The following is a 27,969-nucleotide window of genomic DNA, read 5'->3' on the forward strand; positions in this document are numbered from 1 at the left end:
CAAAACAATTGTGTGCACGTGACCAGTCTACCTGCCCATCGTGAAAGACGCAGCTATTGCTGCCACTGGGCAGTTGGAGGCAGTCGCCCTCCGGCAACAACAACAACGGAGGGCAGAGGAGCGACACTCACAACAACGAGCGGAGACGCCAGGCGATAAAACACAGAAAGTTGACAGAGTCGAGGGCGCAGGTGTTGCATCGACCAGTTATCTCAGTCAGTCAGCCCGTGGCACCTGGGTCTGTCCCGTGACTTTAACGTCCACGTAGCCTGGCACAAGCGCCGTGGTGAAGTCACCGCCAATGGCGGTTCTTGTTGCTGCCCATCACAGAGCGAGTTTCATAATCATATCTATATCAGCATCTCATTGTCGTTATTGCTACAGCCACCACCATCAGCAGGATGTCACAACTAACTCCATTGTTATTCTTAGGTTTTTTCGGTAAAGTCACGTAGGTAAAACATTACAATTAATAAAAGTAAAATAAAATAAAAATCACGACGTTTCGGAGGCAACACAGGTGGAACCGTTGCAGCCACGACAGCTGTATCAAGTAAATGCAGTCACGAAAGCTTCAAATCTAGAATTAACTCCATTGTTATTATTCTAATCATCGTCATTATCATGATCATCATCATCACATGATGGTTTTCACTATCATTCTTGTTTTCATCAGCATCATCATCACCGTCATCATCATCCGCACCATCACTTTAGGTCAATCCCAGATCTGAGAATGCAAACATCTCGTGTGGAGTGGCACCGCACTGCCTCCCTCGACCCCGTGAGTTCCAGGTCACGTGAAGGGCTCTCAGGCGTAGCTCTGTGGTATCCGCATCCGAATGGATTCTTCCGTCAGTTCCTATGACCACTGTTTCATTGCTTTAAGGGCTTTGTTTTGGTGATTTCGAAAAGTATATTGGTTTAGCCATGTTTGTTTGTTGTAGTACAGAGTTAGACTGATGGCCTTATTCTAAGTAAGTCTTGTGGTTGTTGTTGGTTGTTTGACTTGCATCCCACTGGGATTTTTGCACACAGCATTGGTGTACGGTGTTTTTTTTTCTGCAATATTTTGCTGTCTTTTCTTGGATTTCTGTTTGCACTTAGTCACATATTCACTTTAAGATGTTTTTTGTTCATGTTTTTGTTTTTTGTTTGTTGCGGCTGCACCCGATTCAAGAGCCGAATGGCTCACAGGGCTACACCTAATACATGAACTTGAATCTCACGACACCAATCGCACAATCGAGATAACGTCCCGTGAAAGATGACGCTTATATAAAACACAAATACGCGCGTCGCTTAGTTTTTATCTCAACACACACCCGCTGTAGAAACTAATCTAAACCACATTTTGTATTTTACCAGATCAGGCCCCGCTGAGCTATGGTAGCTCGTTTTGAGAAGCGACCTGGCCGCACGTGACAACCCAACGAAGTGGCTTGTCACGTGTGGAAATGTATCGCAGCCAAATACTCTCAACGCACGATTCTAAATGTGGAGGGGAAACCGGAGGACCCGGAGACAAATCCACGCGACCACGTGGAGAGGGACAGAGACACGCAAACTCCAAATATACAGCAGCAGCAGGCAGGCGTCAGGGTCGGGGTCGAACACACGACCTCCTGTACACCAGGCGAGGTAGTTCACATCTCATAGCCACCGTGGCGCCCTATACATAGTGACCCGTTACCATAGTGACCCGTTACTATAGTGACCCGTTACTATAGTAACCCGTTACCATAGTGATCCGTTACTAAAGTCGCCCGTTACCATAGTGACCCGTTACTAAAGTGACCCGTTACCATAGTGACCCGTTACTATAGTGACGCGTTACCATAGTGACCCGTTACCATAGTGACACGTTACCATAGTGACCCGTTACCATAGTGGCAATAGTGACCCGTTACCACAGTGACCCGTTACCATAGTGACACATTACCATAGTGACCCGTTACCATAGTGACCCATTACCATAGTGACCCGTTACCATAGTGACCCATTACCATAGTGACCCGTTACTACTGTAGATCTTGAGACGTCCCAAGGGTGGGCGGGCGGTCTCGAAATATCAACCATTTAAGATGGGGGCCCCTCACAGATTAATAATAAACAGAAAGTATTTACCCGGGTAAATATCAATAATTATACCACTTCTTTGGCGGGGGGGGGGGGTAGGTGTAGAATGGTACTCTTAGATTGTTTTGGTAAAGTCTCGTAGGTAAAAAAAAAATGAAAATAACTAAATTCAAAGAACTCATGAATTTATTTATTTATTTTTATTTTCCCCTACGTGACTTTACTGAAAAAACCGAAGAGTATGAATCATTGCCGTCACGAAAGCTTCAAATCTAGAATAGGTGTACAATGGGCAACATCTCCCCCCTGGATCTGCCACTGATATATTCAACCCGTGAACTGCATCGCCCCCGTGACCACAGTGGCTCGTGGTCACGGGGTAGGGGGTGGGGGTGGGGTTGGGGGTGGGGGTGGGGTGGGGGGGGTGGGGTGGGGGGTGGGGGGAGGGGTGGGGGGTGGGGGGAGGGGTGGGGGTAGGGGGTGGGGGTTGGGGGTTGGGTGGGGGGTGGGGGGTGGGGGTTGGGTGGGGGAGGGGTGGGGGTAGGGGGTGGGGGTTGGGGGTTGGGTGGGGGGTGGGGGTTGGGGGTTGGGTGGGGGGTGGGGGTTGGGGGTTGGGTGGGGGGTGGGGGTTGGGGGTGGGGGGTGGGGTGGGGGTTGGGTGGCTCTGAGACGCTGAGCTGAGCAATCCGCGCCTCGGACGACGGAAGAGGGAGTGGACGACATCCTGAGGACTGGGGCACAATGGGACATTGGGTGGGTGGCTGAGTGTGTGAGAATGGGTGTGTGTGTGTGTGGGTGAGTGTGTGAGAATGAGTGTGTGTGTGTGTGAGTGTGAGAATGAGTGTGTGTGTGTGGGTGAGTGTGTGAGAATGAGTGGGTGTGTGGGTGAGTGTGAGAATGAGTGGGTGTGTGTGTGGGTGAGTGTGTGAGAATGAGTGAGTGTGTGGGTGAGTGTGTGAGAATGAGTGTGTGTGTGGGTGAGTGTGTGAGAATGAGTGGGTGTGTGGGTGAGTGTGTGAGAATGAGTGTGTGTGTGGGTGAGTGTGTGAGAATGAGTGTGTGTGTGTGTGTGGGTGAGTGTGTGAGAATGTGTGTGTGTGGGTGAGTGTGTGAGAATGTGTGTGTGTGTGTGTGGATGAGTGTGTGAGAATGAGTGTGTGTGTGTGTGTGGGTGAGTGTGTGAGAATGGGTGTGTGTGTGTGTGGGTGAGTGTGTGAGAATGAGTGTGTGTGTGGGTGAGTGTGTGAGAATGAGTGGGTGTGTGGGTGAGTGTGTGAGAATGAGTGGGTGTGTGGGTGAGTGTGTGAGAATGAGTGGGTGTGTGGGTGAGTGTGTGAGAATGAGTGTGTGTGTGTGTGGGTGTGAGAATGAGTGGGTGTGTGTGTGGGTGAGTGTGTGAGAATGTGTGTGTGTGGGTGAGTGTGTGAGAATGAGTGTGTGTGTGTGTGGGTGAGTGTGAGAATGAGTGTGTGTGTGTGTGTGTGAGTGTGGGAGAATGAGTGGGTGTGTGTGTGGGTGAGTGTGGGAGAATGTGTGTGTGTGGGTGAGTGTGTGAGAATGAGTGGGTGTGTGTGGGTGAGTGTGAGAATGAGTGGGTGTGTGTGTGGGTGAGTGTGGGAGATTGAGTGGGTGTGTGTGTGGGTGAGTGTGGGAGAATGTGTGTGTGTGGGTGAGTGTGTGAGAATGAGTGGGTGTGTGTGGGTGAGTGTGAGAATGAGTGGGTGTGTGTGTGGGTGAGTGTGAGAATGAGTGGGTGTGTGTGTGGGTGAGTGTGTGAGAATGTGTGTGTGTGGGTGAGTGTGTGAGAATGGGTGGGTGTGTGTGTGTGTGGGTGAGTGTGTGAGAATGTGTGTGTGTGGGTGAGTGTGTGAGAATGAGTGGGTGTGTGTGGGTGAGTGTGAGAATGAGTGGGTGTGTGTGTGGGTGAGTCTGCGAGGATGTGAGCGTGTGTGTGGATGAGTGTGAGGATGAGTGGGTGAGTGTGAGAATGAGTGTGTGTGCCCCTACAGTCTGTTAAGGCTATACGGGGGATCTTTGTGTGGGTGAGTGTGAGAATGAGTGGGTGTGTGTGAGTGTGAGAATGAGTGTGTGTGTGTGTGTGGGTGAGTGAGTGTGAGTATGAGTGTGTGTGTGGGTGAGTGTGCGAGGAAGTGAGTGTGTGCGTGGGTGAGTGAGTGTGAGAATGAGTGGGTGGGTGTGTGGGTGAGTGTGAGAACGAGTGGGTGGGTGTGTGTGAGAATAAGTGTGTATATGGGTGAGTGTGAGAATGAGTGGGTGTGTATGTGGGTGAGTGTGAGAATGAGCGAGTGTGTGTGTGGGTGTGTGTGTGTGTGAACGAGCGTGTGTGTGTGGGTGAGTGTGAGAATGAGTGTGTGTGTGTGTGAACGAGCGCGTGTGTGTGGGTGAGTGTGAGAATGAGTGTGTGTGTGTGTGGGTGAGTGTGAGAATGAGTGGGTGAGTGTGCGAGGAAGTGTGTGTGTGGGTATGTGTGGGTGAGTGTGTGTGTGTGAGAACGAGCGTGTGTGTGGGTGAGTGAGTGTGTGAACGAGCGGGTGTGTGTGTGGGTGAGTGAGTGTGAGAACGAGCGTGTGTGTGTGTGGGTGTGTGTGTGAACGAGCGTGTGTGTGTCGTTGTGTGTGCACGGGTAGTGCTCGTGCAGGTGCTTAGCGCCCTGCACTCAGAACACGGTGGCGCTCACAGGTTCGATTCTTCGCCGCCGGCTCAAGTCGATGGCGAATATCTGAACCGGTCCTGGGCCCTTCCCACGGGTCACGTCCAGCGCGTGGCAGTGGCATGACCCCATTAGGTCTTTGTTTGATGCCCGGGGGGGGAGGTGGTCACTACCCCTTCTACTCCCACTGCAGAGGGCCGACCGCATGCAAAGGACCATTATTCTTCTTCTTGGTTCTTTCGGTAAATAATAAAAATAATAATAAAATAAAACATAATAAGATAATTCTCACAACGTTTCGGCCACAACGCAAGCAGCCGTCCTCAGGTGAAGACCAGGTCTGTCGGGGAGACAGTGAGTGTGTGTGTCTCCCCGACAGGCCTGGTCTTCACCTGAGGACGGCTGCTTGCGTTGTGGCCGAAACATCGTGAGAATTATTTTATAATGTTTTATTTTATTATTTCCATTCTACGTGACTTTACCGAAATAACCAAGAAGATGAATCCCTGCAGTCACAAAAGCTTTAAATCGAAATTTAACCATTATTCTTGTTACGGACTCACTCAATCACTGACTTACTCACGCAATGGGGACCCTACGTTAGTGATGCACTCACCGATGAACTCACTCGCTGACAGACTCCTTCACCCACGAATGACTGAGCCCCTCGACTAATAGACTCACTCACTCACTGACTCACTCATAGACTCACTCACTCACTCATAGACTCACTCACTGTCAGACTCACTAATAGACTCACTCACTCACCGTTTGGACTTACTCAATTACCGTTCAACTCACTCACTGAATGATTCACTTTCGGTGAACTCACTTGGCTGACAGACTCACCTACTGATGGATTCACTCAATGACTGACAGACTCCCTCACTGAGACAGAATCACTCACTGATAAGCTCACTCGACTGCCTGACACTCACTCACTCATTCACTGACTCACTAATAGACTCACTCACTCACTGACTCACTAATAGACTCACTCACTCAATCACAGACTCACTAATAGACTCACTCACTCACTCACTCACTGACTGACTAATAGACTCACTCACTGTCAGACTCACTAATAGACTCACTCACTCACTGACTCACTCATAGACTCACTCACTTACAGACTCACTCATAGAATCACTCACTCACTCACAGACTCACTCACTCACTAATAGACTCGCTCACTCACTGACTCACTAATAGACTCACTCACTCACAGACTCACTCACTCACAGACTCACTCACTCACTGACTCACTAATAGACTCACTCACTCACTGACTCACTAATAGACTCACTCACTCAATCACAGACTCACTAATAGACTCACTCACTCACTCACTGACTGACTAATAGACTCACTCAATCACTGTCAGACTCACTAATAGACTCACTCACTCACTCATAGACTCACTCACTGTCAGACTCACTCAATGACTCACTCATAGACTCGCTCACTCTCTCACTGACTCACTAATAGACTCACTCACTCACTCACTCATTGACTCACTAATAGACTCACTCACTCACTGACTGACTAATAGACTCACTCAATCACTGTCAGACTCACTAATAGACTCACTCACTCACTCATAGACTCACTCACTGTCAGACTCACTCACTGACTCACTCATAGACTCGCTCACTCAGTCACTGACTCACTAATAGACTCACTCACTCACTCATTGACTCACTAATAGACTCACTCACTCACTCACAGACTCACTCACTGACAGACTCAGTGACGGACCAGATCACAGACACGTTCCTTCTCGAGCACTGTTGACTTTTGCGTTCGGCCCGAGTCTTCTCGCCCCGCTTGATCTCACGTCCTTTTGTTGTTCCTTTCCTGGTTCCACCTTGCAGGGTTTGTTCACGGCCTCTGGGTCATGCGCGACTCATTACCCCGTTCACAATAGGCGAGCCGCCACTAGAAACGAATACCCTTGCGACGTGAACGGACTTGCCCCGTACAACGCTTCGCTTGGCTCGCTCGGCGCTTTGCTTTTAGTTTTTGCGCCTTCCCCTGACTGCGATCCGGTGTCCCTGACTCGAGATGAGGAATCCCACTGGGGACTCTTTGCAGAGGCAGAATGAACCGGTGCGAGAGATTTCCGCGGGACTTGTCCCCCACCGCCATCTCCCTCCACGTGCTAATACGTCACAACAGAGCCAGTCGACCTCTCACGTGGTTAAGTAAAGGGCAAGCAGACGACGGAAAATCCATGATCACGCACAGACGCCCTGTGGATGAGGGCCTCCCCATCCTGTGCGGGGTTTATTGGGGTTACCTGAACGTACTTGACCGCGCTGTTCAGTCCACTGCAACGTTGGTAGAGGAGGAAGAGAGCATAGAAGTATGGCCCAATAATAACACTGGTCAACAAAAAAAAAACATTTTGTTCTGGCCTGGACTTTTACAGCTGTTTTAGACTAATTTCAGGGTGCTGATTCCAAATCTGATCTCAGATTTGCTCTATCACATCTCATTTTTATGCTATCGGCATACCACATTTTCATTGATTTTACCCGAAATTAACTCTGTCACTTATGATTGCAAGTTGTTGCGAGTCAGTGACTGCTTTAGTGTTAAAATATAGTGCTGTATTTTTAGGATAGTGTGTTTATAATATGTAGATATCCACATTTATTTAATATTTTTCTTCTGCAGTTTTTATTGAAAATGCAATATTTGATATCTCAAAAAACCTGATGTGATAGACAAAAACTGATGCCAGATTTGGAATCAGCACCCCAAAATTACATTAAAACCGTTGGAATACCTTGTGCCAGAAAAAGTGTGTTGACCAGCGTAATAGATGTTGGCTGCACTGAGGTCTGCTGCCCAACACCCAGCCTCGCATACCAAGACAAAGATCCCCCGTGTAGCCTTCACAGACTGTTGGGGCAAGTGCTGCTAGCGAGTAGCACCTATGAAGGCCGGCACTGTGCACGAGGGAGCACCACCCCCGGCCGCCTTTGTCTCCCCAGTGCCAATGTTTTCTACACCGAGCCAAGTACTCATTTAAGGCTGAGTCGATCCAAGGGAGGCACGGGACCGGTTGAGATATCCGTTACTGTTGTTGGTAGTCAGTGGGAATCCAAGTCGGGTCACAGGGTTCGTGCGCAACCGCTCCCCACTCACACACAAACCCAAACAGCACATGGACAAGACGCACTCGAATTACAAAGCACTTGAGTGAATGTCATGGAGATATAAATGACTAATTACTTTGAGGCGTGTAATTTAGATATAACGTACAAAGGTAATACAATCGAGCAATTAAGTTACGTGTGTTCGAGATACGGTACACACCCAAGCACACACAGAGTACCCATTCACAAGGCGATTTGGAATTCAAAAAAAATGTTCGAATGCTACGCAAAATTGATCTCAAGACGTTGTATAAATGTAGAAAACACACACGCGCGCGCACACACACAGCTAAGGTTTGAAAGAAATACATTTATTGGAGATGTTATTCCGTTTATCTCGACCGTGCTGTTGTCAAGCGCCTCGAGACGAAGAATCCGTTCGGAAATCCCGCGACAGAGCACCGCTACCTTCCGCGTTAGAGAACGGGCCGCAGAAGTCGATATCATAAAACTACCGATTCAAGTTACTTCTGGTTGACACAGGAGTGGAGGGGGAGAGGGGGGGCATTTCCCCCACCTCTGCATATCACAGCAATGTTCGCCGCAAGTAATTTAGCCAAAAATTAAGTGTGAAACCAAATGTAATGTACCATTTGTTTGTTTTCGATTTAAAGCTTTCGCGACTGCAGGGATTCATCTTCTTGGTTCTTTCGGTAAAGTCACGTAGAAGGGAAATAATAAAGTAATAAAAATAAAACATAATAAAATAATTATGTATGTTTTATTTTTATTAATAAAGTAATAAAAATAAAACATAATAAAATAATTATGTATGTTTTATTTTTATTTTTTTATTCTTTCCCTTCTACGTGACTTTACCGAAAGAACCAAGAAGATGAATTTGTTTGTTTGTTTGTTTTGCAAGTCATGGGTGACCGGCCTGAGACGGTCATCTCACGACACTTGAGGTCCCGGTCGAAGCAATAGCAGGCTGCCACTTGCAGTTCAAATCCACCATCTCAGCGGTGCCGGCTCAGAGCGGAGACCTGATGCGCAAATGGAAAATGTAAAAAAATTAACCCGTAAAAACAAAGTTTTTCACTATAAATCCTTTACATGCGTGGCGGCTAGAGTCCTCTCGTCCTCTGGCTTGAGATGGCTGCCACCTATGGGTCAGATGATTGCCTGCCACCATTAAGCAATTGGTAATTAAATATAAAAAAAATTTACCTAAAAAGTGTAAAATTTAGGAAAAAAATTTTCACGAAAAAAAATTGTCACGCACAACGAGTCTGTGTGCAAAATGTCAGCTCGATTGGATCACGGGAAGTGGGTTAAAAAACGACCAAAATATTTGCACGGTCGTAAGCGTGCAAGCAAGCAAGCACGTGAACTTAATATAAAGGATTTAAACACACGGCAGCGGTGTGCGGCTCTGATCATCCAGGACAGATCGGAACAACGCGTAATGACGACGCGATGCCCCGATCCACAAATACGAAAATCGATACTCCACGCCGCTGCTCCTGACGTGGTTGTCTTCCGGCTTGACAGCCTCGGTGTGAAATTGTAGTCGTTGCCGTGCACCTACATCGGGCTCGACTTTAAAACAAAACATTTCGCAAAACCCCGGGCGACGGAGCCAATTGGCTTAAATCGTGATGGTGGAAACGCGCGCGTGCGAGACGTCCCCAGTGATTCGTGATTCCTTGCGGGAGGGGAGTGGGCGTGGGGAGGATGGGGTGGAGGTTATTTGAATACTCAACAAAAAAAACCCCACACACACACGACACCCGGCCGCTCTTGCCGGTCATGTCACAGGATCCTTAACAACAACTACAACAACAATAATGATGATGCTAATGATGATGATGATGATCGTTATAACCACGTCCGCTTCTGGCTCGGGGTATACAAATGTGACGTCGCCGCGGTAAACGCCCTTTAGATTTGACCGCCCCCCCCTCTCTCCCCCCCCTGGGGCGGTGGTGGTGGTGGGGGGAGGGGGGAGGTTATCGCCCGGTTTGTAACAGTGGAGTCGTTTTCATAATTTCAACGGTGACGAAAACGCGTTGGGGAAAGGTGGTGGGTGGTGGGGGCAAGGTGAGGGCAAGGTGAGGGGAAAGGTGGTGGTGGGGGCAAGGTGGGGGGGGGGAAGGTGGGGGGGCAAGGTGGGGGGGTGAAGGTGGTGGTGGGGGCAAGGTGAGGGGGGGAAGGTGGGGGGGCAAGGTGGGGGGGTGAAGGTGGTGGTGGGGGCAAGGTGAGGGGGGGAAGGTGGGGGGGCAAGGTGAGGGGGGGAAGGTGGGGGGGGCAAGGTGGGGGGGTGAAGGTGGTGGTGGGGGCAAGGTGAGAGGGGGAAGGTGGGGGGGCAAGATGGGGGAGGGATGAAGGTGGTGGTGGGGGCAAGGTGGGGGGGAAGGTGGGGGGCAAGGTGGTGGGGGGGGGCAAGGTGGGGGGTGAAGGTGGTGGTGGGGGCAAGGTGGGGGGGGGGATGAAGGTGGAGGGGCAAGGTGGGGGGGGGGGGGGTGAAGGTGGTGGTGGGGGCAAGGTGAGAGGGGGAAGGTGGGGGGGCAAGATGGGGGAGGGATGAAGGTGGTGGTGGGGGCAAGGTGGGGGGGAAGGTGGGGGGCAAGGTGGTGGGGGGGGGGGCAAGGTGGGGGGTGAAGGTGGTGGTGGGGGCAAGGTGGGGGGGGGGGGATGAAGGTGGAGGGACAAGGTGGGGGGGGTGAAGGTGGTGGTGGGGGCAAGGTGGGTTTTACGTTTCAGAATTGTATCTCGCGAACAAGCGACCACTCTGTCGCGTTGTGTGTGGTGTGTGTGTGTGGTGTTTTGTGTGTGAGTGTGGTGTGTGTTGAGTCACCCACCTCGGGGCGATAGAACCCACGCCGTGTGCGGTGTTCCTTTCAGCGGGGCCTTTGTGCAGAACGGCGGCGATGATGTGGGGGGGTGGGGGGTGGTGGGGGTGGTGGGAAGGTGTGGGGCGACTCGGATTTCACTCTGGGATGGACGCCATCCAAAGTCACACGCGCGTTGTTGTACGACCGCTGCGTTCACCGTGGACTTCCACTCACCCGCCCCCCCTCCCCCAGGCTCACACCCTCACCGCCCGAGAGAGTTGTGAGAACCCGAAGTCGGTGGCTCTCTCAGTCCACGGATTAATTTCTCAATGATTTTTCTTGTTGTTCTTGTTGTTCCTCTAGGTCAAGATGCCACCGCGGAGTAAAGGGTTGTAAACTCAGCCCCCCCCCCACTCTTTAACCTCCTTCCGTTCCTCTCTTAAAACCTCGCCATCTCTTAGAAATGTGTCAATTCTCTTCCCCTCCCCTCGCCCCTCCACTCCTACACGTCCCTCCCCTGTAGACCTTTGGCGGATCCCCAAAGCACACGCACCCTCGATCGCTGTCACTCCATTCCTCAATCATTGTGCACCACTGCCACCTAAGTCATTCCATTCTGTGTCACCGTTTTTGTAAGTCAATGAGCGAAGGTGCTCCTAATATAAATATATATTAGACTATGTCACATTCGCAGCAGTCATCCTGGCACGGCACATTGCGACAATAGCATTGTTTCTGAAAAGTAAAAACTATTCTGCTCACGTTTGTAAAGTTTTGTTTTGCTTTATTTGCCTAAAAAGAACAAAATATAATGTTCATGAATCATTAATAATCGGGGTATGCCGCTGCTGCTGCTGCTCCTGCCGTGATGCGATGTTGACCGCACTGGACTTGAAATGAAAGAGGTCGCCGGTTCGATCTCCTGGCGTGGCAGTTGAAACAAACGGTGCAAGTTTCGATTTAAAGCTTTCGTGACTGCAGGGATTCATATTCTTGGTTCTTTCGGTAAATCTTCTTGGTTCTTTCGGTAAAGTCACGTAGAATGGAAATAATAAAATAATAAAAATAAAACATAAGAACCAAGAAGATGAATCCTTGCAGTCACGAAAGCTTTAAATCGAAATATTTCGGTAAAGTCACGTAGAAGGGAAAAAAAACAATAAAACAATAAAATTCTCACGACGTTTCGATTGCAACACAAGCAATCGTCATCAGGTGTGAAAACCACAGCAATAACTTTTGAAACAAACGGTGCAAGCTTCCTCACTACCCTCCCACCTGCCTCTGTCCACCCGGCAGTTTAATAATCAATAAATAACTGGGTTCACCACGGCGAAGTCGTTCGGCAATGTCAAGTGTGGTGGGGTCAAAGTGTGTGGGGCACTGCCCACCTCTTACAAGGTCTCTGGCCAGTGTGTAGAAGTTTTGCCAAATAACCTCGACTGGAACGGCGTCTCTCTCGGGCTTCCCCGAGCCGAGGTTGCGTTGTCAACTCTCCCACCCGAAATGCATTGCAGGTGCGCTGTCGGCGTCGTCGGCACGACGAGAACACGTGTTCATTGGGATCCTGCAGCAAGCAGTGAACCACCTTGTGTCACCGCGTAACAGCCCCCCCCACCCCCCCCCCCCGAAGATGCCATCACAGAGTTGCTTTTGAAGTTGGTTCTTTGGACCCCCCTTTACATCCAGACGAGGGGCACACCCTGTATACGTTCTCTAAAGAGTGCGTATTGGGTGTCAATCACAAACCGAGATGTGTTCGTCTCAGAGCTGGAATTAAGCCAAATTAATTGTTTCGCGCAAGTCATTTGTCGATGGGAGCTGAGATCATCAACTCGCTGCATTTGAGAACCCGACTTTAATGACGGGAGCAAAGAGCCACGTTCAGACTCTTGAATCTCGGCGGCGCTTGGCTCGGGTCGATCTGACCTCGTCGGTCACCGGCTTTGTTTTCTCTCTCTCTCGCTTTCTAAGCAATCGAGGACAAAAATAAAAGATTTAAAGCTTTCGTGACTGCAGGGATTCATCTTCTTGGTTCTTTCGGTAAAGTCACGTAGAAGGGAAGTAATAAAATAATGGAAATAAAACATAATAATGTTTTATTTTTATTATTTTATTATACATAATGTTTCATTTTTATTATTTTATTATTTCCCTTCGACGTGACTTTACCGAAAGAACCAAGAAGGGAAATAATAAAATAATAAAAATAAGCCATAATAATGTTTTATTTTTATTCTTTTATTATTAATAAAACATAATAATATTTTATTTGTATTATGTTATTATTTCCCTTCTACGTGACTTTACCGAAAGAACCAAGAAGGGAAATAATAAAATAATAAAAATAAAACATAAGAATGTTTTATTTTTATTATTTTATTATTAATACAACATTATAATGTTTATTTTTATTATGTTATTATTTCCCTTCTACGTGACTTTACCGAAAGAACCAAGCAGAAAAATAAAAGAGTGGATGTGTGTAAAGAGCGTGATAAAATACGGCCGTTGTGTTCAGGATACCCAGAATCTGGCCGGAGGGGGCCCTCGTGAATGAGGTCGGAGGGCACGACCTCAATTAGTCCTCAACGATTCACCGCCTGCCCCTGGAGTCGCCGTAGACCTGGCTGCCCGATCACGGCGCCGTGACCATCAAAAGCTGACAGGAGAACACAGAGAGAGAGTGGAAATGGGCTCCGGAAAAAATTAACCCGTAAAAACTAAGTTTTTCACTATAAATCCTTTATATGCGTGGCATCGGTTTTATTTTATTATTCATTTCAGTTTTTCTTGAGTAAGAGTTTCATTTTTATCACATTGGTATTTTTAATTAAATATGAATTTTTTTTTTCATAAAAAGTGGAAAATTTTGGAATTTTTTTTCACGAAAATAAATTGTCACGCACAACGAGTCTGTGTGCAAAATGTCAGCTCGATTGGATCACGGGAAATGGGTTAAAAAACGACCGAAATATTTGCACGGTCGTAAGCGCGCAAGCAAGCAAGCAAGTGAACTTAATATAAGAGATTTAAAAAGCACCTCAGGTGTGTGGCGGCGGGGGGGGGGTTAGGGATACTGGGAGGATGAGTGGCCCAGTTGGTTAGCGAGCGAGTGTTAGTGTGAGTCGGAGGGATAGTCGGCTACCAAGTGAAACATGCAACATTGGGCCAAAGCATGACACGTGGTTCTCACTGTTGGGCCAACTTCGTCCCAACGTTCCATACCCACTGGGTATTGGCTTGTTCGATAGCGGGTTATGGTTAGAAGTTGGCTGGGTAGTGAGGTTAAGGGTACGGCGAGTGCTGCTGGTTAGTAGGGAAGTTGTTTTGAGTCAGTGACCAATAGAGCACTCGTGGTTGGCTGGCAAGTGGGATGGGGCTAGGGATAATCATACAACAACAACAACAATCATACAACAACAACAATCATACAACAACAACAATCATACAACAACAACAATCATACAACAACAACAATCTTCTTGGTTCTTTCGGTAAAGTCACGTAGAAGGGAAGTAATACAGTAATAAAAATAAAACATAATAAAATAATTCTCACGACGTTTCGGCCAAGAGAATTATTTTATTATGTTTTATTTTTTATTATTTTATTACTTCCCTTCTACGTGACTTTACCGAAAGAACCAAGAAGATGAATCCCTGCAGTCACGAAAGCTTTAAATCGAAAAACAACAACAATCATACAACAACAACAATCAAGAGTCATTATTGTGTAGACCGTGCGTGGTTGTGTGTGCGTTGCACTACGAAACCGGAGCAACCCGAGTTCGATTCCCGCTCACGGCCAACACCGGCGACGATTTCACTGGTCAACAAAAAAAACACATTTTTTTCTGGCCTGGACTTTTGCAGCTGTTTTAGACTAATTTCAGGGTGCTGATTCCAAATCTGATCTCAGATTTGCTCTATCACATCTCAGTTTTATGCTATCGGCATACCCCATTTTCATTGATTTTACCCGAAATTAACTCTGTCACTTATAATTGCAAGTTGTTGCGAGTCAGTGACTGCTTTAGTGTTAAAATATGGTGCTGTATTTTTAGGATAGTGTGCTTATAATATCATTTTATGTTAGATATCCACATTCATTTAATATTTTTCTTTGCAGTTTTTATTGAAAATGCAATATTTGATATCTCAAAAACCTGATGTGATAGACAAAAACTGATGCCAGATTTGGAATCAGCACCCCAAAATTACCTTCAAAACCGTTGGAATACCTTATGCCAGAAAAAGTGTGTTGACTAGTGTTATCCGTAACCGGTCCTGGGCCTCCCCTATGTCGCGACTCACCCCCCATCTGAGTACCCGGTGCGATGTGTGAACATCGCCAACTGGGGAGACAAAGGCGGCCGGGCGTGGTTGTTGTGTGCCACAGTGCCGGCCTTCATGAGGCTGCTCGCTAACAGAACTTGCCGGATTCAGATGTCGTAGGCTCCCTGGGCGACAGCTACTGTGAGCCCCCCCCAGTAATATTTTCAAAAGTAAAACAAAGTTAAAGAAAAAAATAAAATTGTATTTTTACAAGGCTAACAACAGATACAATTCAGCGTTCACAAGTGAAACAACTTTTTCACTGAATCTGTCGAGGCCCTCCGGCTGGCTGCAGCCCCGAGAGCCCCGTGCCTGAATCCGGCCCTGGGAGGGGGTCATTGTCCTCGCTGTCCCAAACTCACGTGCGATAAGTTCAGGTGCTGGGGGGGGGGGGGGGCACGGTCGTCACGTCGAGTTAAAGCGTTCAGGTGGAGGGGGTCACGCTCATCACATCGAGTTAAAACGTTCAGGTGGAGGGGGTCACGTCGAGATAAAATGTTCAGGTGGAGGGGGTCACGTCGAGTTAAAACGTTCAGGTGCAGGGGGTCACGTCGAGATAAAACGTTCAGGTGGAGGGGGTCACGTCGAGATAAAACGTTCAGGTGGAGGGGGTCACGTGGAGGTAAAACGTTCAGGTGGAGGGGGTCACGTCGAGTTAAAACGTTCAGGTGGAGGGGGTCACGTCGAGATAAAACGTTCAGGTGGAGGGGGTCACGTCGAGATAAAACGTTCAGGTGGAGGGGGTCACGTCGAGTTAAAACGTTCAGGTGGAGGGGGTCACGTCGAGATAAAACGTTCAGGTGGAGGGGGTCACGTCGAGATAAAACGTTCAGGTGGAGGGGGTCACGTCGAGATAAAACGTTCAGGTGGAGGGGGTCACGTCGAGATAAAACGTTCAGGTGGAGGAGGTCACGTCGAGTTAAAACGTTCAGGTGGAGGGGGTCACGTCGAGTTAAAACGTTCAGGTGGAGGGGGTCACGTCGAGATAAAACGTTCAGGTGGAGGGGGTCACGTCGAGATAAAACGTTCAGGTGCAGGGGGTCACGTCGCGCCCTCTGGCGTCCTCCCCCGGGACACGGCACCACACGAGCCACGGTCTCTCACGACGCCTGGGATTGAGGGAATCTCCTGCGGAGTAGTCGCGGCGGCCTCCTCCTCCTTCACAGGCGGACTCGCTTGAGCTGCGACGATCTACAGGCGAACGGAGGCGGGAAGCCGCGAATCCGCGTCCACAGAGTACTGACGCAGTCTCGGCACGGAGCCCAGAGAGCCCACAGCCTCGAAACGAACTCAAAGCCTCGACTGGAACCCACGGCGGTCTCGTCACGAACCAACGGAACGGACAGCCCTCCATGTGAGCCCAGCGCATCAACACGAAGCCAGAGCCGCGCTGACAGAGACAGCTCAAGTTGGTGGTGGTGGCGGCGGTCCCATTGTTGTGGCCACGGTCCAATTGTTGTGGCCACGGTCCCATTGTTGTGGCCACGGTCCCATTGTTGTGGCCACGGTCCCATTGTTGTGGCCACGGTCCCATTGTTGTGGCCACGGTCCCATTGTTGTGGCCACGGTCCCATTGTTGTGGCCACGGTCCCATTGTTGTGGCCACGGTCCCATTGTTGTGGCCACGGTCCCATTGTTGTGGCCACGGTCCCATTGTTGTGGCCACGGTCCCATTGTTGTGGCCACGGTCCCATTGTTGTGGCCACGGTCCCATTGTTGTGGCCACGGTCCCATTGTTGTGGCCACGGTCCCATTGTTGTGGCCACGGTCCCATTGTTGTGGCCACGTATCGGCATCTGAGGTTAAAAAAAAATTGGCGGGTTTATTGTAATGTTTTAATTTTTTTTAATTTTAATTTTATTTTATACCTACGTGACTTTTACCGAAAGAACCAGAGAGTATGTGTTTTGTTTTACAGAGTTCAACTGCCGCAAAGAGTCGGAGTACCTGGCGCTGTGTATAAACATCGCCACTAAGGAAGCCAAAGGCGTTCCGCCGTGGTGCTGGCCATCCACCCCCCTCTCGTATGCTGTGCCGGCATGCGAAATGTCTTCGCGAACAACTTGCCCCAAAAGTCTACAGGCTATGGGGGATATTTGTCATTTGTGTGTGTGGACGTGTGTGTACCGTGTAACATTGGCAGGGCTGGTTCAGTTGAAGGTGTACATCTTATGTGTGCGTGCATTTCCCCCCGTGGGGCTACCGATGCTTACCAATGTGAATTGGTTCATGAAAGGTATAAAGTAATTAAGCGTAAGCCTAAAAACGTTAAGTTGCATTTCCTTGACACAGAAAGGTTTGGACCGTGAGAGATGACGTTGGCTTGGGGAGATCGTCATCCAGCAGTGGACTGACAAAAGACCGCGTGCATTGGCAATGTTTGCGAATTGTTCCCTTCGCATAACATCACGAGTACTTTCATCTCTCAGAAACATCACATTACCAAGGAAAACACTCGCGCCCAACGACCAAGAACGCGTCATTATTTTGATAAAAGTATATTTCAGTTGATGAAGCGGACATGATCATGAGGGCAGCCCTGCACATTGTGCGCATGCCAATACAGTACAGACCTGGTAGACTTCTCATGTCATGATTTACAATACGGTACAGTATTATATATAACCGAGTTTACATATATATAAGATATACATCATATACATATCATTGCCAGCGTGGCTCCATGCTCAAATGGGCACTGGGAGGAGGTCCTGAGCCGGTGGTGGAAATTCATTATTACCATGGCGGGGACCATCCTTTTAGAGGGATCGTTGACCAATGTTGATCTAACCTGGACCACGTGGTGGATAAGGTTATCATTGGGCCCGACGTACTCCTCATTGGCAACCACCAATTCTGCCAACCTCGCCCACGAATTATTTGGTGATGCTGCTGCTGCTGCGTTGGCAGCAATGTACAATAACTAAAAAAAATCGCTTTCGCCAATAACGCTACGGCCTTACAAATATATGATTAGGTGACGTTTCAGGCAATGGCCCTCACTATGAAGAGGGGCCCATTGCCCAAAACGTCGCCTGTATTTATTTTATTGCCGAATGTTAGTTTTATCTCCCACTAATGTAGCCCCCACGCGTTCACAGGCGATCAACGTTGACAGAACCTGCAGCACGTGGTCAGTGCCGAGTTTACAGATTGGATGGATGGTGGTGATTTGAGGTGGAACGAAGCATATTAATTAATATTGATGAATAATCTTACGATGATGCATGCATTAAACCGGGTGTGTATGAATTCACGTTTTTCTATTCGGGTGTGCCGTATGCAAACGGACATTCACCTGACCCCTGCAGCCACGATCTTTACCAGCGTTAAAAACTATTGATTCTTGAATCATCGCGACCCAGGAACGCCAACAGTGTGTGAACCAGTACAGGTGTCCATCTCAAATACCACGTGCTGTTTCTGCTCCACACCAATACCACCGCGGTTCATATACACCACATACGCATGTATATCTTAGATATAGATTTATGTAACATGCATAGTCATTTGAGTATTAAAAACGCATCTGTTGGTATCCGGCCTACACGTATTAACATCAACGGCCACGTGGCCCAGGGATTTCGAGTCGTCGTCCACTGCGGACAGATTCAAGTCACGTGAGCGAGTGGGGGCTGCAAATGGGTTTGGGGATCTCGGCATCGGCCTTTTGCACGTCAAGATGACGTTTACAATAGTGCACAATCTGCACAACGGCCCCTGTGATTGATACCAGCTCAAATGAGGGAAAGATTGTGGAATTGTTGTTGTTGTAAAGTCAGCGGAACAAGAAAAAGGCAATCCATACATTTTCTCCGGCTGTTAAGATTTGCCTCTTCAGCGAAAAAAAAAATGCCTCGATTTGCGTTTTGTAAGTTTGCCAACTCGATTTTCTTAACGAGCTACGCAATTAGAATCCAGCCGTTCCCGGCTTGTGTGTGTGCAGTCAACAGTCTCTCTATCTGCTGTAGGAGTGTGGTCAGTACGTGGGGAGCCCTTCATCCAACAGTGAAATGATAAAGGGCCGTACATTAGTTTCATCATCATATCTACCCAGAGCACCAGCAGCCATTTGTAACTCTTTCACATGCACACGCAACAGCAGCATGCAAGGACCATCCGCCTTGAACCAGCAGCTCAAAGCTCTCACCCCCCTGTTCATGGTTCACTTACAGTAATAGGTTTTTACCCTTTCAACTGGTACGCCTTTTGGCGTCATCTGGTCCAACACCAATGGAGACTAGGCTCTAAGAAAAGCTGTCTCGGGTGTGGACCAATCAACTTCAAGGACAGCGCATATCATCATCATCATCAGAGTTGTTTCTTTTTGTTTGCATTTTGACTGCTTGTGTTGTGGTTATTGCAAATATGATGCCTTGTTGTATAAAGGTGTCAGTTTTTGTACCAGTTGAAAGGGTAAAAACCTATTACTATATTTTGCCACTGGTAAAGGAGATGTCTCAGTGTACATGGTTCACCTGTTCACGTCTCAGCCATTGAGGCCCTCGCCTGTTCGGCCTGGCCTATGAAGGACTTGAGAGCTCTGACTCCGCTTCATCGAAGTTCTCCATCAAACATCGCATCCTACTCGTGAAATATGTGCTCGCCATTAATTGATTATTTATTATGAACATAATCGTCTTCATCATAAGTTCTTGATTAAGTCGGATGGCTGCGAAGGTGGGAAACAATTTGCAAAAAATTACGTTCATGTGTACCGACTTGAAAACTTAGTTCACCAACTTTACTAAACCATGTAACATTTCATCTTCTTGGTTCTTTCGGTAAAGTCACGTAGAAGGGAAATAATAAAATAATATGTTTTATTTGTATTGTTTTATTATTATTTTATTATTTCCCTTCTACGTGACTTTACCGAAAGATGAATCCCTGCAGTCACGAAAGCTTTAAATCGACATGTAACAATTCTCGAATATAAAAAGGTGTGAAAAAAAAGATAAACACGACAGTAAAATAAACCTCTTGCAAAAAAATGTTGTTGTTAAAACCATTTAAACAAAAAAGAGATGTCTTCAAGCTTGTTGTGGTAAGAACTGAATCACAAGAGCTGCCTAGAGAAAACGAAGACCATTTCGCAACCGTAGGGGTCCAGTTCATCCAGAAAAAAAATTCCACTGAATCTCAAGCCTTTATCTCAGGAGGGCCCTGCATCATTGGGACGTTTGATCAATGTTATGAACGAGTGTTTGGTCGTGATATCGTCACAAGCTTACCCTGGTTGATTTTTTTTTTGCAGCACTCAGATGATAAACTCGCGTCTGGCTGAGAGTACGAACAACGCCATGCTCTGTTGCGCATATAAACACACGTGTATTCACCCGAGTAATCGATTCCTAGATTGGCCTCGTAATGACAGATCCAAGAACCGGTTTGAAGGTAAAACAAATCGATCAGTTCCGTCGCTCTCCATGATCACACCAATCGTCGACATTGAAACTACCCTCCACGCACCCACACACGCCCGCACAACATCTGACCCACGTGGCATTTGTATTGCTCTTGCACATATACAGATGTAATTGTTTGATTAAGCTACGGTTACCTAGCAGGGAGGGACGATGAAGGAGCATTGGTTAGAAGGGAGAGATGGGGTGAGGGAGGCGAGTCTGTGAAGTTAGTTTGCAAGGTGAAAATACCTTTGGCTAGATATCGTTGCACGCGTGAATTAACGGACGATCCATACACTCTGCACCAGGTGGTACAAACAAGGGCCTCGCCAACATCCGTTGCCAATCACTGGTTTGCCAAAAAAATAACAGGTGGACGTTTCGGGCAATGGATCTTCTGCAGATCAGAGTGAGATAGGGCAGAGGTTGACCGATTTTAACATCGGGAGATTACATTTCATAATGAGAACCTGAGAAAAATGGGACGTGTTGAGAACGTTAGTGAATGAACGGTTTTTGAATTGACACGGTTAACAGTTTTCCACCGGTGGACATTACACGCATCACGTGAACCGTGTAAGAGTCGGTGTTTTACACTATTGGAACCTTATTTGCCAGTAAAAAATATAATTGGTTTTTTACCCTTTTATCTGGCAACAAAACTGACACCTTTTTTACGAGGAGTCATGTTTGCATAGACCACAATACGTCTTTTGGCGTCATCTGGTCCAACACCATGTGAGACTAGGCTCTAAGGAAAGCTGTCTCGGGTGTGGACTAATCAACTTCAAGGACAGTGCATACATTATCAGACTTATGTTTTTTTTTGCATTATGACTGCAGGTATTTTGGTCTATGCAAACATGACTCCTTGTAAAAAAGGTGTCAGTTTTGTTGCCAGATAGAAGGGTAAAAAAACAGTTATCAATTATCAGTCGGTGTTTTATCAAGGCCTGTGAAATCAAACTGATTTGTATTTACATTTGACGATTCATATACTGCCGACTGTGGATGTATTCAACTACGTGGACTTTACGCGTTGTTTTTTTTTGTTTGTTTGGAAAAGCTAAACCTTTCAAGCAATTACAGCAAAACTCTTGGGGCTGCACTGGCAATAACGCAGAATCAAACATCGAAAATTAACACCACATAGATGAAGGCCTTCTGAGTAAATACATACAAATTAGTATTACACTCCTCCAACATATTGAGCCACTGGCCACGATTCAGAGCAATGAAAACTGTAAATGAGCGACTCCTGTAAGGCGTGAATCACGTGTTGATAGAAACTGTTTCCCCCCCACCCGACTTGATAAGAAACGTCAATTTGGAACCAAATGGCTTGTGCCGGATGGAAAGTAATTTCCTTTTCAAATCTTGACCGCTTTCCGCCGAGGTAGAAATCACAATAGTGAGTGGGGTGGGGTGGGGGTGTGACAGGGTGGAGCCGAGTCAGGATGAGGGGGAAAAAGTTGTATCCGAGGTTCATCAAAGGCGGTTCTCACCGCGATGGTGGTTTCTGTATCAAACCCACGACGCCAGCAGTCGACGTGAGGTTCGTGCCAATTGTGCCAAACTTGATGCGTCTGCATCAAGCCAAGTTCGGGGAGAAAAAAATAAATGTTTCGTCAACGAATGTGACTTGGCAGGAAAATGATCAAATATACTCGCGTGTTTTCCGGCAAGGAAACAAAAGCTTCGCCGGGTCTCAAAGATTATTTTGGAGCAGGGGACTTGTGTATTTAGGGAGTATATTCATATTCTTAGCTTTTTTTCGGTAAAGTCACGTAGGTAATTTTGCTGTGACGGTTCCACCTGAAGACGGAAGCTTGTGTTGCCTCCGAAACGTCGTGATTTTTATTTTATTTTTTTATTTCACTTTCATTAATTTTAAATTTTTACCTACGTGACTTTACCGAAAAAAACCTAAGAATATGAATCCTTGCAGTCACGAAAGCTTCAAATCTAGAATTATTTAGGGAGTGTTAAGGCGGATTCCTTCAAAGTGTTTGGCATATGTGGGAGGAAACAGGAGCAACCGGGAAAAAACCCCCCCACGCATATACGAAGGGAGATAACACTAAAGTGCCCCCCGCGCGCACTGAGATTCGGTATTGTTCAATCCTCTGTGGTGCAGTACTGCCACCTTCTGTCCACCAAATTCCGTGAGCCACTCTTAAATAGGGGTGGTATGATCAATTGTGGAGTGTGTGTAAAAAAAACGTTAAGATCTTTAAAAGAAAAAACCTCGCACAATGTCAGGAATTAAAATGATTTGAAAGTCGTTTGCTGTAACGGGTCGTTAGATTTGCACAATGCCACAAACAGCGCCGCTTCTGGAGACGTACACAGCGAAGACTCCACAAGTAGTCCGTGCTACTCTCAAGTCGTGCATCCTAAACTATCGAGTTACCGCTCGCACGGGTCCACGGAAACAACTCCTAGAGACTCGTGGAGGAGGAAAAGGCGAGAAAAAAATCGCGATTTTGCGCGAAATTTTCTCGTCGCTTTCAATCGTTTTTTTTTCATACTCTTTGTTTTTTTCGGTAAAGTCACGTAGGTAAACAGATTAAAATAAATTAAATCACGACGTTTCGGAGCTCTAAGAGCTCTCTGCACTTGATACATTAATTTTGCTGTGACGGTTCCACCTGAAGACGGAAGCTTGTGTTGCCTCCGAAACGTCGTGATTTAATTTATTTTCATTTTTTACTTATGTGACTTTACCGAAAAAACCACGAAAACTTCAAATCTAGAATTAAGTTTTTTTTCTTCCCATCGCAATGTATCCCCGATGAGAGTATCTCCTAGATCGCAGCGCGGATTAGAGAAGTTTCACTGCATTTGCAGACCACAGCCATCATTATCCGATGTCACATTCCGTTGATCCTTAAACACAGGCAGCTATGCTTCACCAGCGGTCGTAAACAAACTTTCACGTAAAAAAAAAGACGTACACACACACACAAGATGCAGACGGGCAGCCGGGGAAGGTTAAGTTATCCGCGCATGAGTTTGTCGAGGAAACATAAAGCGGGTTACAAGAGACGATTAATTGACTGGGTCAGAAGACCTCCTTTGCCAGTACCAAAATATACTAATAGGGTTTTTCCCCTTTTTTCTGGCAACAAAAACTGACACCTTTTGCAAGGAATCATGCTTACATTAACCACAATACTTGCAGTCAAATGCAAACAAAAAACAATACTCTGATAATTTATGCATTGTCTTTGAAACTGATTGGTCCACACCAGAGACAGCTTTCTTTAGAGCCTAGTCTCATATGGTGTTCGACCAGATGACCAATCAGTTTCAAAGACAATGCGTAAATTATCAGAGTATTGTTTGTTGTTTGCATTGAACTGCAAGTATTGTGGTTAATGTAAGCATGATTCCTTGCAAAAGGTGTCACTTTTTGTTGCCAGAAAAAAGGGGAAAAACCCTATTAGTGGGTCAGAAGAGTCAAGTGAGCCTTGGGCAGCACACGCTGAAGGAAATGATGGCTGGTGGTCCGAACGATGGAAGCCGGTAGCCAAAAAAACCCACCACGCCCCGGAGGATGTGTCCACAATAAAGCGGACAACCGAGGGCGAATGTTGATTTCTGGCGTAACTAATGAGTGTTCCTCCGGCCAAGTCGCCAGCCGTCTCCGCGGGGCGTCTGCCGATGATTCTGGCCAGTTGTGCGAACTGCAACACCACTGCAAAAGTCGTACAAAATAAATAAACCACGCGTTGTTATAATTAAAATTCAACGAGAATGTACACACGGACCTTGGCAACTAACTCGACATTCACCGTCGACGACAGATTAAGTCGATTACTCCGTAAGTAGTTAGTTGCAACTTTTGTACAAGTAAAAAAAAACGTAAAGCTGACAACAATTCACGACATTTGTACAAAAACATTTACATGAACCCAAGGTATGTAATTGAGAAGTGGCCCTGGGTGCCAAATTGTACAATATAATACTCTTTGGTTCTTTCGGTAAAGTCACGTAGTGTATAAAATAAAACAAAATAAATCACGACGTTTCAGGCGCACACACAAGCGTACGTCATCCCACCTGATCACGGACGCTTGCGTTGCGCCCGAAACGCCGTGATTTATTTTGTTTTCTACCTACGTGACTTTACCGAAAGAACCAAACAGTATAGATTCCTGCAGTCACGAAAGCTTCAAATCAAGATTGTACAACATAATATTGGTGGTGGGAGCAAAGTCAAAGCCAGGGTTGCAATTTTAGAGGTTATACCTGCGAACCTAGAGGCTGCATCGATAGGTCACCAATGACCTTCGGCAGCAGTATGATGATGCAGCCTCACCAGTTAAAATATGGTCTTATGCCGACGATACACAGAACATTGCGTGCATGTGAATCAATGTTTTACAATATAGGCAAATTTCACGAAATTCTTTTGCTAGGGTTACATTTGGGCTAACGGAGAAAACCAAACTGTACAAACGATAACAGAAAAAGGAAAGCAGAAATCGATACGTACGAGATGATAAGAGACAAACGGAACTGAAATTTGGATAGAATCGCTGGGCTGGAGGTGATTGGTTGCAGGCTGATTCGTTCAGTCATGGAAGGCTTCCTCCTCTCTCTATCTCTCGAGGTTTTTGTACTCGGCTGCATTTTCAAAAAACGCACACGCGTTATCGTACACCGGCGCAGAATTTAGTTTCATCCCACACCGAAAATCTGGCGAGACTGGTGAAAAACCAGAATCCTAATTCAAAAACAGGACCGCTGTTAAATAAATGCGGTAAAAATAAGGCCGTGATACACTTGGACCGGGTTCTTCAACTGGTGGCCCACGTGTCAAAACGTGGCCCACAAAAGATTCTAGGAGTGGCCTCGCAGAGCTCTCAGTCCCATAGGCCAGAGCAGAAATCGGTAACCACCCATCTTTAGCAGTCCCCATTCACTTATCACGGCCAACACGAGTGAATCACTTTTCATGACCCCTACTCGTTTGAAACCGTTATCGCACAATTCACTGTTATTGGCCACAAAGCCATTGGAACCACGAGAGTTCCATCACCTGAGGTTGGTACCGACAGGTGAATTATACGGCCCGGTTTCATGGACCACATGGCCAGCCAAGAGATAAAAAGGGACGAGGTGAGAGATAATCAGGAGAGATGTCGCGACAAATGGTGCACAGCGCTCGCGTGTACAGATGCTATTACGTCACGCGTGCTGCTAAAGCAAGCAAAGTTTATTGTGGCCTCCTGCACTTGGGCTAATATAGAGCAAGTGTCACGGTTATCATACACCGCCAATAGTCACCCAACCATTTGCTATCGTACCAGACAGATCACCGTCATGCTAAGCCATTGCTATATAAGTTGCCGTTAGAGAAGCCATTATTTCATTGAATTGCCAGCCGGAGACAAACTGCCTTTAAATTGTCCACCTCCTCGAGTTGATCGTGGCCTTATATTGCGTACCGATAAAAACCGTGGTGCCAGGTCGTAGATTTCAGGAGGCGTCTCTTTGTCACGGTGGAGAGCCGTGTATGTTCCCAACCGCTGCTGGGCAATGAGCGAAACGGCCGACGAATCGTCATCGCGCCCCGCGTGGCGCCTTGCCTTAGCAGCGGCGGCAGAAGCTCGTTAGCGTAGGTTGCCAAGCGCATGCACAGAACAGCTGTCGACCGCTTGCCATTCCACTCGTCCGTCAATAATTTAAACGTTTCTCCTTCAAATCGGAAGTCTTTTTTTTTTGTCCGGGCCAAAGTTCTCTCTTCTCAAAATCCCAGTTGCGTAGCGATCCTCCGGACTTGTCCGACGCGCCGTCGTCAGCTGTATTACGACCGTGCGGACGGAACTTCTTATCCGCGAGTCAACGGCTGGCAAAAAACTGTTTGCGGGATAGTTGCTTCCCCCGGCGTTCCATTGAAAGAGGCGCCTCCTCCTCTACAGTCGGTCATCCGTCCCGCCAACAACACGTGCTCTTGCTCCACCTTTGGACTGAACACGTACAGCCCTTGATGACGGGGTTGCACGTGGTTCAGTCAAGTGCAATTTACGTTTTTTTTCATTTGGTGCGATCATCGTTTATGGGAGCCCCGTGGTGATGCACCCCCCTCCTCCTCGACCCGTGCGGAGACTCGGCGTCTCGAAGAGGCGCTGGCCCGGCGCTGCAACGTGGCGGCTTATCGCCCTCCGCCGCCTCGCCCGATGGCTCTATTGACGCCGAGTATGGAAAGCGTCCGCGACAAGTGTTTTATTTTAAAGCAGATCCCAGCTTGCCCAGGCCGCCGGCGTGCACAGCGGCACCGACAGTGGCTCCGGCCAGACGCCAGAACGCGGAGGAATAAAAAAAACGGCAACAACAACCCCCCGACGCGGTGGAAAAAGGATGAGCGACCGGCAACTCCTGTTGTCATGCTTTCCGGGGCGACGGCATGGCAGCACCGTGCAGCAGCAGCAGCAGCAGCACATGCAGTGACGGTTGGTGGGGGGGGGGGGAACTGGGTGGACGCCCACTGGCTCGCTATCTCACTGGCTCGTAGGCGTGCCAAGCCTGTCCGGGAAGGCCAGAGGCGGTCATCTAGCGGTCTGCATCGTGAGCGAGTGGAGTCTTTTGGTCATAGGTGAGGTCGTGGGCCACGGGAGGCGAGGCGGGAGGTGTGGGGGGAGGGGGGGGGGCAGGCAGAACGGTGGAACGAGCCCCCTGGGTGGTCGAGGGTGGTGCGGTTCATCCCAGATGCCGTCAGTATGCGAGAGCGGATGCGTGTGTGTGTGTGGTTGCTGCTGCCTCGTGTGTTTAGAGTTGGTGTGTTAGTGCGATGCTCTCAGGACACTTGCAATTGAGACTATTCTGCTCTCTTTGAGTCCTCACCTGGTTAAAAACCCCCAAAACAAACTAATATAAGTACACGCAGGTGCGCACAAAAGGTACGCATGTGCACCTTTGCACACGCGCACACACACACGGGCGATTGAGTGTAAGCGTTTGAGAAGGGCAACGAGCAGGAATTGAGTCCAACGAAGTACGCTTCAAAGCAGACCGACCGTAAGTGCGTGCACGAGCGTGTGATCGCGTGCATAAGTGTGCGCGCGCACGTGTCCGGAGAGCGCCCTGCGAGCGTACACGGGTCCGGATTTGTGCCCGTGTCCACGCGTACGTGGCCCACGAGTTAACGGCACTTCGCCCCAACGTTACGTATGGCTATAGAGGGGACTCCTTGCCTCTTTGTGCGTGTATAGGCGACTTCACGAGCGCATGCACGAGCCCTCTCGCGTCTGCGTGCGCACGCCCGCCGGGGCGCAGGGGCGCGCACGAGCCAGTCTACACGTGCGTGGGGATGACCAGGGTTGGTAGTGGTGGTGCGGCTGGTGGGCTGGTGGGCTGGTCGGGGCAGGATGGGTTGGGGTCGGGGACCGCCGACTCCTCGGCCTAGCAGCGGTAGTCCTTCTTGTTGTACGGCTTGTTCCCCAGGATGCTGTCCAGCTCCGTCACCACCTGAGCGGTCAGCTTCGGAAGCACCTGCCGGGCATCGAACAACAGGTGCGGGTCAAA

The 27,969-nt window shown here is 48.0% G+C and overlaps 1 protein-coding gene across 1 annotated transcript in view; it reads right to left on the reverse strand.

Annotated features, from left to right (window-relative positions):
• Positions 1-17,510: 17,510 nt before the first annotated feature.
• KCNAB2 (potassium voltage-gated channel subfamily A regulatory beta subunit 2) overlaps positions 17,511-27,969 on the reverse strand; it is a 51,050-nt gene continuing 40,591 nt past the window's right edge. Inside the window, 1 exon segment of the mRNA XM_078611460.1 lies at positions 17,511-27,936. Within this exon segment, the coding sequence (XP_078467586.1) occupies positions 27,847-27,936 (90 nt within the window). The 3' untranslated portion in view covers positions 17,511-27,846.

The sequence above is a fragment of the Lampetra planeri genome, chromosome 36, assembly GCF_965212315.1.
Source record: "Lampetra planeri chromosome 36, kcLamPlan1.2.h2, whole genome shotgun sequence".
Taxonomy (NCBI): Eukaryota; Metazoa; Chordata; class Hyperoartia; order Petromyzontiformes; family Petromyzontidae; genus Lampetra; species Lampetra planeri.